Source organism: Culex pipiens, chromosome 3 (assembly GCF_016801865.2).
Source record: "Culex pipiens pallens isolate TS chromosome 3, TS_CPP_V2, whole genome shotgun sequence".
Taxonomy (NCBI): domain Eukaryota; kingdom Metazoa; phylum Arthropoda; class Insecta; order Diptera; family Culicidae; genus Culex; species Culex pipiens.
In genome coordinates, this window is record NC_068939.1 from 48,914,771 (window position 1) to 48,924,879 (window position 10,109).

Consider the following 10,109-nt stretch of genomic DNA (forward strand, 5'->3'; position numbering starts at 1 on the left):
TCGCAAATGTAAACAAATACTAGGACGCAAAGCCGACCGCGACAGCAGCCAGGACTCAGACGCGGAAACCTTCGTGAGCCAAACAGCAGCAGCGGAACGCCTTCGAAGGAGGGTGGTGCAGGAGCGGGACGAGGTCGAGTGCTCGAAAAGGACAAGGCCAGCTTCCTGCAGGAACTGCAGCTGTTCCACGGCTGGAATGCGTAAGAAGGAAGCTAGGGTATTTTGTGGGGTTTGTGATTGATTTTGTTTGTTTTTGTAGGATGAGAGGTAGGAATGTGGATTCGCACCGGTTGTGTTGGGTGATGGTGGCCCGGGATTGATGGTTGAAGGTCTATTCGCGTGAGGACTGGGGCGAGATCATCGAGGAGATGGCGCTTTCGAAGCGTTGCGGGAACAACGAGATTGCGTTGAAGAATATTAACTTCCGGTTTTTGGACAAGTACGCGAAAGTTTATTTTCACGAGGGGCCTCCGACGAAGAGGAGGACGACGAAAAGCTACATAATCGGAGGTGGTCAGCGCAGATGTTGCACTCGGTGCCGGCGGTTTACAGCACCGGTGAGTATCGAGGGCCTCATCAACTTCATGTTCCGGATGCGCTTCCAGGATCGGGAACTCCCCGAATCAATGGCCAACTCATCCTGTCCTGATTAAGGCCGGAAACGTGACCATCGTGTTACACTGCTGTCGCGCGTCGAAGCCTCCATCCGGAACCGTCCAGCCTGTGGTATTCGGAAGTGACCGGTGGCGTAACGTATGAAGCAGAAGCTAGTGGAGAAGCGTCAAATACAAAAAAAGTGTTTTTCTAACATACTGTTTAATTTTTTTTTTTTAAATAAATGTAAAAAATCAAGCACATTCTGAAATTATCCCTGTAGTGCTAAATGTTGTGTATTCTTGCCATAAAAGGGTTCTTTTCCAATTAAAAGTAAAATACTTTTACCAATACAACGATTTTGTTCCATAAATGCATGGTAGTATCAAAAACTTTCCAACTTTTAAATTGAAAAGTTTGAACTTTCTACGAATATTCACCAACGCGAACTTTTAATCCAACGAACGATCCTAGGAACGATCTTTTTAAATTTAGAGTAATTTTTCTTTGTGTGATGCGTTCCAAACTGTCAAAATTCCAAAACGTCATTGCCAATCTTCGGTTCGCTGCTTTTGTTCGTGTTTGAAGTTTCGGGCCGAGGCTCTGCTCTAATCCAATCGCGGCATTTTGACAGTTGTTAGTTTTCCGGATTTGTTTGCCGTAAAACATGTTTTTACTGGCCATTGTGCTCAGTGTATAAGCTAATGCTAATGCTCCCTAAATCGCTACCAAGCTTAAAATAATGCCCACCCCTGCCGCATTCCACTCGCGCACAACCAAACTGTCACCCTGCTGTCAAATGCGTCACGAACGTGCAATTTTCAATCCATCCTCGAAACTCGCGACGTGTAGAGTTGCAGCAGACAGTCGATTTTCCCGTGGCTATTCCGGTCGAAAGTTTGCATAAAGTGACAATATTATGCGCTAAAACCCGCCGGCGGAAGTGTTAGCACAGTGACCAAGGCAGCCCGGTTCCCGGAAGGACGTTTGCGGTTGTAATTTTCATTCAGGTGAGGGCGAAAAACCGGATTTTTTCTTGGGGGAGAAGCATGCTCTGGTGGGGAAGAAATTTTTGGGGCTAGCTCGTGCTGATAAATTTGGAACCATACTTATTACGAATTGAACTGATAAGACTTGTTAGTGGTGTGGTAATTTTATTTTGATAAGAAGCCGAATTGGGGGCCAAAGTTGAAATCTGTTGAAATGATGCAATGTTCAAGAAATCAGCTTTGGCTGATGCATTTTTCTTTTCTAATTTTTTTTTTCTGCTGGCAAGAGGGATGACGATGTCTGGTGTTTTATTTCGAGGTGTGCAAACCCCCTCTACCAATACAAACAAACCGTTATGTAAGCCGAGCGCCGGGTGCCGGTGGCGAAAAGGGCAGCAGCCGCTCTACCGTCGGGAGAGGGACGTCACAAGTCACAAGAGATTTTTGCTTCTGGTTATGATGGCACTACGTACAGAAAAAAATATTATTTAGGACAAAATAGGTTTTTCTATGGCGTTTAACTTATTTATGAAAATTTACTTTGTAAATAGTATTCTAAACTAACTTTTTATAAATTTTGATTATAATTTTATTTATTTGGTAAAAATTACGAATTGTAAATAAATAACGACTAAAAATTATTATTAACAATCTAGGTATTTACACTGCCATTTTTTTAGTTTGAACCCCGTTGGTTGGTCTAAGTCACGGCGCTTACGAACACTATCAAAACAAACGTTGGGTAGTGTGTGTGAACTTCGTGTAAAAAGGATGTCAAACTTAAAAGTGACCCCGTACGTTTGACAACAGTTGGTGTCAAACCATCGGGGTTTGAGTGTATTTGATAGTTCGAAAGTACGTCACTTTACACACAGGCTGAACACAACAAAGGTTACGCTCTTTTGTAAATTTACATGGTAGTTCTTACCCTATGTATTTTAAAATTATTTCTTGTGGAAATGATGGTACTTACAGAAGAAGCTTATCCGTAACTACAAAATGTGTTAAAATATAAATGTTATAAATGTGTAGTTTTCAAAGACAAATATTCTATAAATTTGATCAAAACAGATTGAAGATAAGGGTTGTCTGTTTACATTTTAAGGTACCTTCATTTTTTACATTAAGACAGTTATTGTTTGAAAACTGTAAATCAAGACCAAACTGCTCACAGGCCAAAAATAGAAATATGTTTGATGCAATTTTGTGTGCTTGGTTCACCCATACAAGTCTCCATATTGGGGGTGCCCAAAACAAAATACCATCTGCTCCACACGCGGAAAATGTTTTTTTGGGTTGTTCAAGCATTTGTGCCAATTTTGAGCAAAATTGGTTGAGATTAGCCCCTTGATACTTGAGCCCAAAGTTGGTAAAAAATTTGGGAATATTTGGGAGGAAGTAGGGCAATCGGGTTTTTCATAGTTTTTCCGTTTTTACATACAAAATTTATTTATGTGTATTAATGGATAAATATTGACCGATTTTGCTTTTTGGTCCAGAGTCATAAAATAGCTCAAGGAACAACATTCAGCTTGTGGAGCGAGGTTTTTTTTAAAAAAAAGTCCCATGGCATCCTAGTCTCAACTTTTCTGAACTTTGGCAGCGGTTTATGTTAATGAGGACTGTTCTAAAAAAATTAGTTCAAGGAGGATTTTTTTTTATTTGTGGGGAAGAAACCCGCATCCAGCGAGTTATGTTTTTTTTTGGGGAAAAATACAATTATTTCCCGCAAATTTGATAGACTAGAGTTTTTAATTTGCAATTTATTTCAAGATATGGCCATTTGATTTACCTAAAATTTGCAGTTTTTCGATTTTTTTAAATAGTGCCCATGGGTGACCATTTCTGAAAAAAAATATTTAGAGAAAATTTCCTAAAATTTCGTCTAAAAACATAAAAAACTGAACCTCTGGTGGCTGTGATAAAAGAAAAACAAACAGTAAAATTAAAGTTTTCATAGTCTCACCCACCCGAAAACGGCGCACTTTATCAAAACTTAGATAGGTTTTACATTGAAGACTAATGTTAAAAAAATACGGATTTTGGGAAAATTGAATTTTTATTCAAAGGATTAAAAAAAATAAACCATCCACATTAACGACCCCCGGGTCTTTTGTGGTCTCTATTGCAAGTTTCTGCTCGAACCTAGGAGTCCGAAGGCTTGAATGGGGAGAGAACCCAAACCTCTTTTTACTCCAAGGAACCTTCCACCCCAGTGTTTGAACTGACGACCTTTGGATTGCGAGTCCAACCGCCGCCAGCGATTCCACCGGAATAGGCTTGGTTTGGTGTGTTGCTTGTACTTTTGGCATGGAGACAACTCCTACACCTGGAATGACTTAACGGCCTAACAACCAAGGCCGGGACCGACATTTTACTTCCTCATCCGATGGAAGGTTGCAGCAGATGGGAATCGAACCCAGAATCATCCGCTTACAAAGCGAACAGCGTAACCATTCGGCCACGCACTGCCATTCAAAGGATACATCAATTATTTAAATAAACTGTTTTGGAATGTCATTTTGATGCAAAGTAAATGACCATGTCAAAATTGGCCCTAATTTTCCCAAGGTTTAAGAGATAGGGGAAATATGCCCATTTTAAGCCTAATAAGTGGTCATGTGGGTCTCGTGGCGCAGGGGTAGCGGCTTCGGCTGCCGATCCCGATGATGCTATGAGACGCGGGTTCGATTCCCGCCTTATCCACTGAGCTTCTATCGGATGGTGAAGTAAAACGTCGGTCCCGGTTTCTCCTGTCTCGTCAGAGGCGCTGGAGCAGAAATCCCACGTTAGAGGAAGGCCATGCCCCGGGGGGCGTAGTGCCAATAGTTTCGTTTAAGTGGTCATGTTTGAATGATGCTGGATAATCTAGATTGTTCTTTGAAATTCACTAAAACCAAGTACACCAACGAGTAAAGCAATTTTTTGTGAACATTTCTGTTTATTTTCACTTTTATTAAAGGTTATGCTATTCCTTTTACTAGCATTTAAAAAAACTATTTCAAAAATGCATTCTAATCAGTCGAGTGCATTGGGCCACGCCCATTTTTCTATTTTCAGCTTAGTTCTTTTTTTCTTCCAGTGCCCTTTTGGGTCTGCTTAGTGCTGCCAAAATTGATGAAATTTTAAGCGAACACTCACGAAAAGAAGCATTCATAGCGAAAGTTTCCTGGCAGCACTTGCTCACTCTAACAGGCGCTGCACCAGCATGTTGGTGGTGTTGGTGGCCACCCTTTGTTCTTTATTTGCCTTCGCTTCTCGCTCGATTTTCTTCAGCCTTCGTTTTGCGTGTGGATGTGTGTGCCATCAAAATGATGAGAAATGGTCTAGCAAAATAGAAATTATTATTATTATTATTATTATTTGTTTATTTATTCATGTAATATAAGGCACGTGCCTTTTAATTAAATTATGATCAAAAGTGCATTAAATTTGATCTTTTTGGCCAGTAATTGGCATAAATTTGCGTGCTTACTCGAGGCGGTGCTGTTGCTGGTAAATTTATAGCCTTAAGAGGCAGTATTTGTAGATTCTGCTCGGTTTGTTCTAGAGGTCGTATCGAGGTGCTCCGATTTGGATGAAACTTTCAGCGTTTGTTTGTCTATATATGAGATGAACTCATGCCAAATATGAGCCCTCTACGACAAAGGGAAGTGGGGTAAAACGGGCATTGAAGTTTGAGGTCCAAAAAATATGAAAAATCTTAAAATTGCTCGCATTTCCGTAAACCTCCATCAATTCCAACTCTCTTAGATGCATTCGAATGGTCTTTTGAAGCCCTTCAAAATGTGCTTTAGACATCCAGGATTGGTTTGATTTTTTCTCATAGCTTTTGCAAATTACTGTTAAAAATGGATTTTTTTAAAACCTTAATAACTTTTCCCAACAGCCTCCAACACCCATACTCCCATAGGTCAAAAGTTAGAAAATTTCATGGACTATAAGCCTACGGTATTAACTTTTTGGCCAATTGCAGTTTTGCTCATAGTTTTACGGTTTTTCTAGAACAAACATTTTACAACGTTAGTTTTTGCCCTGTATGCCGAGAAGACGGCACTTTTTGGTCTCAATTTTGTCATATTCGGAATCCTCGGACAATTTCACGTAAATTAGAAGTATTGGAGTTGTAATATTGCTTTAAAAAATAATTAAATAAAACATTTTTGAAAAAAGAAATAGATCTTATTTACCCTGTGATCAAGACGTCAAATGCTGTATCAAGTAGGCGAAAACTTGTTTTACCCTTAATCCGACAAAATGCTAAATAATATTTTAATTAATTCTAAATAGCATTTTTTACAATCAAATTCAAAATTCCAACACCTCAATCTAATGTAAAATTTTCTGAGAATTCCGAATATGTCAAAATTGAGACCAAAAAGTGCCGCTATGGAGGCCTACAGGGGAAAAACTAACGTTGTAAAATTTTTGTTCTAGAAAAATCGTAAAACTATGAGAAAAACTGCAATTGGCCAAAAAGTTAATACCGTAGGCTTATAGTCCATGAAATTCCCTAACTTTTGACTTATGGGAGTATGGGTGTTGGAGGCTGTTGGGAAAAGTTATTAAGGTTTAAAAAAATCCATTTTTAACAGTAATTTGCAAAAGCTATGAGAAAAAGTCAAACCAATCCTGGATGTCTAAAGCACGTTTTAAAGGGCTTCAAAAGAGAGTTGGAATTGATGCATCTAAGAGAGTTGGAATTGATGAAGTTTTACGGAAATGCAAGCAATTTTAAGATTTTTCATGTTTTTGGACCTCAAACTTCAAAGGCCGTTCCCCCCACTTCCCTTTGTCGTAGAGGGCTCATATTTGGCATGAGTTCATCTCATGTATAGACAAACAAACCCTGAAAGTTTCATCCAAATCGGAGCACCTCGATACGACCTGTTTCACATCGGTGAAAAACTCGCTCTTAAGAATATTTTTGGAGCTTTAATCTTTGTTTGATTAGACAGGGTATATTTTCCCTATTAGGTAAAAAATTGAAATACCCTAAAATTACCAAATTTTGGTATCCGAACTTCGACAGTTTTTGTAATATTTCAATATCAGAAAAACCTCAAAAAATAATATGATACCAATTTGGGTATTAGTAATGGAAAAGGGGGTAGGTGTACGCATTCCCATTGTAATTTACCCTTGCTCGGGAAGATAACAAAATTTCCTTTAAATTTGATTCACAGATTCTCATCTGTTTTGAAGTTTTCACAATCAAAATCGACATTAGAAGGTTGTATGCTTATTTTTTAGCTATTTCTTGGATAACATTTTTTGAAAGTTGAGCAAGCACTTTTTAAATTGTTTGTTGTTTAAATAAACTTTGTTGAAACAATTTTGTTGCTCTTCTGCGAATTTGAAATACCTGTTTTAATTAGTTTTTTTTTCATTAATATGTCTCTTCCAAGTATTTTTTTCACGTGCAATAAAAATCTCCTCAATGCACTATTTTTCAATTAATTTCAATTTATTTTTAAGTAGTTTATGACTTGGAACTTTTGATGTATTTAAAGACCACATAATGGTAACAAAAAAAAAGAAAAGAAAACAAAAATATGTCCGATTTAACTCTGTACATCATGTTCGATAAACATTTTCAAAACTGCTACAAATATTGACCTTCCCGCGGCGCCAAACTGTCTCACTGTGCCATTTCTTCTGAATGAAGCAAATAAGAAGAGAGTGAGAGGAAGACCAAAAATGCCAGGGATCTCCAAACAGATTGTCGTCATAACTGACAAAAGAGAAGTGGGGGGTGTTGTGGGTGGTAAACAGCTTTCTTCTCCTCTTTCTTCGCGTGGGTGTATTTCACAACGTGACCGATGACGTCGCCATGCTCTCTACCCTCCCCCCACACGTAACGTCGCGTTACTCGCGCTGACCGTGGCAGTGAAATAAATACACACTCTGCACTCGCTTAATTTAGCTCTCGCTCCCCGTGAGCATGAACAGTTCTAAATCGAGTTCTACGATTGCAGGTTTCGTCAAAGCACAAAACAGAACGATGGTAGAGGAAGCAGCAGCGCTCAAGGAGGAGTCCAAGAAGGCAGCGAAAAAGGCCGCAGCCGCCGCCGCGAAAGCAGCCAAGGTGAGTTCCTCGAGGTCGATGCTGTGTGATGAGGACTAATGTTTTTGGTTCTTTTTAGAAAGCGGAACATAAAGCGGCCGCCGCTGCCGAAAAGGGCCAGACGGAGAATGTCTCGGCGGAGGGTGGTGAGGACGCCGGCAAGGACTATTCCGAGGGTTTGTACGGTGCGACCAAGATGATCCAGAGTACCTGCCGGCATGCGGACCGTGCCTTTGTGGCCGTGCACGACCTGTCCGGATGCGAGAAGGACGCGCTGGTGTGGGTTCGTGGCCGCGTCCACACGACCCGTAGCAAGGGCAAGCAGTGTTTTTTGGTGTTGCGCCAGCAGAGCAGTACCGTGCAGTGTGTGGTGGCCGTCAACGACAAGGCCGTGTCTAAGCAGATGGTCAAGTTTTCGGGGAGTGTGCCGCGTGAGAGCATCGTCGACGTGCGCGCTCGAGTTGTGCCGGTGGCGGCGAAGATTGAAGCTTGCACGGAGCAGACGCTGGAACTGCACGCGACCGAGTTCTACCTGGTTTCGGCGGCCAAGGCCCAGCTGCCGCTGCAGATTGAGGACGCTGCGCGGCCGGAAAAGTCCGACGATCCGGAAGCGCTCAAGATTCGCGTCAACCAGGACACTCGGCTGGACAACCGCGTGCTGGATCTGAGAACGCCCGCCAACCAGGCCATCTTCCGGCTGGAGGCGGGCGTGTGCAAGCTGTTCCGTGACATTCTGGCCGCGCAAGGCTTCACCGAGATCCACACGCCGAAGATCATCTCGGCGGCGAGCGAGGGCGGTGCGAACGTGTTCACCGTGAGCTACTTTAAAGATTCCGCGTACTTGGCTCAGTCGCCACAGCTGTACAAGCAGATGGCGATCGCGGCCGACTTTGACAAGGTGTTCACCGTGGGTGCCGTCTTCCGAGCGGAGGACTCCAACACCCACCGGCATCTGACGGAGTTTGTGGGGCTGGATCTGGAGATGGCCTTCAAGTATCACTACCACGAGGTGCTGGACACGATCGGCAATACGTTTACGGAGATCTTCAAGGGACTACGCGACAAGTGAGACCGACTGAGTTTAAAAGTAATTTCAATTTCTAACTCTGTAACTATTTCACTTCAGCTACGCCCGCGAAATCGCCGCCGTCGGTCAGCAGTACAACGTGGAACCGTTTAAATTCCTCGAACCCCCGCTCAAGCTGGAGTTTGCCCAGGCCGTCGCGATGCTGCGCGAGGCCGGCGTCACCATGGACGACGAGGAGGATCTGTCGACGCCCAGCGAGAAGCTGCTCGGCCGGCTGGTGAAGGCCAAGTACGACACCGACTTCTACATCCTGGACAAGTTCCCGCTGGCGGTGCGACCCTTCTACACCATGCCGGACCCGTCCAACCCCAAGTACTCCAACTCGTACGACATGTTTATGCGCGGCGAAGAAATTCTGTCCGGCGCGCAACGTATCCACGATCCGGAGTACCTGGTCGAGCGGGCAAAGCATCACGCAATCGGTAAGACTCCTCATCACCCAACAGAAAAACTTAAAAAAAAACTAACAAATCGCTCAACCCCCCGCAGACACCTCCAAGATCGCCGCCTACATCGAGGCGTTCCGGTTCGGGTGTCCACCGCACGCCGGCGGCGGCATCGGCATGGAGCGCGTCGTGATGCTGTACCTGGGCCTGGACAACATCCGGAAAACGTCCATGTTCCCGCGCGACCCGAAACGACTCACACCCTAAGGGACTGCGGCTCAATTTTGTTTTTCTTTTGTTTCAACATGCTCATTCCCCAAATTTCTCGACCGTTGTGTTTTTTTCTGTTTTCTTTCTCGTACTAGGCAAAATTTGTGAACCAGTGTAAACGAACAAAAAAAACGAGGGAATCGAAAATCCACCACTTTCAAAAAAGACTTAATTTAATCCCAACAATTGGAAGAAAAAAAGCGCATAAGAAATATCAAAATTTGTCAAACAGATCACACGAGAAGACTTGAAGTTTTTTTTTGTTTCGTTTAATTTTCCTTTTCAAGCGATCAAGTCCAAGACTTGAACAAAAAAAGGTCGAACCTGGAGTTCGCGCGAAAAGCATGGTAAAACTGCGTGTGTGTGGTGAACGCGTGCGTAATTGCTAGAGTGAGCACAGCCCGAGAGATATGTGACTTAAACAAAAATGCAAATAAAACTGAGAAAATTCGACTTTGAAAACGTGCATGCTGCGAATTTTATTTCTTCGAAAAAAATCCAACTTTGGTCTGTTGTCTCTCATCTGTTTCCACAACCACGTGTCCTTTCGCTCTGTTTTTGTTTTCTCTCGTGAATGTGTTTTTTGCTCGTTTTTACTACACGCTCTTCAATGGTATTGGCGAATATGCGCAGAACTTGAAATTATTATCCTTTTGGAGCATTCAGGGTTGGCAACGACAAAACGTAAACAAATACATATGTTTTACTGTTCTTAT

The 10,109-nt window shown here is 42.4% G+C and overlaps 1 protein-coding gene across 1 annotated transcript; it reads left to right on the forward strand.

Moving 5' to 3' along the window:
* Positions 1 to 1,407: 1,407 nt before the first annotated feature.
* LOC120428619 (aspartate--tRNA ligase, cytoplasmic) lies at positions 1,408 to 9,859 on the forward strand. Its single transcript, XM_039593663.2, has 5 exons — positions 1,408 to 1,604; positions 7,562 to 7,671; positions 7,730 to 8,715; positions 8,777 to 9,159; positions 9,227 to 9,859. Exons 2-5 carry the CDS (start codon positions 7,588 to 7,590, stop codon positions 9,388 to 9,390), a joined length of 1,617 nt encoding a protein of 538 aa, XP_039449597.1. The 5' UTR covers positions 1,408 to 1,604; positions 7,562 to 7,587; the 3' UTR covers positions 9,391 to 9,859.
* The last annotated feature ends 250 nt before the right edge of the window (positions 9,860 to 10,109 follow it).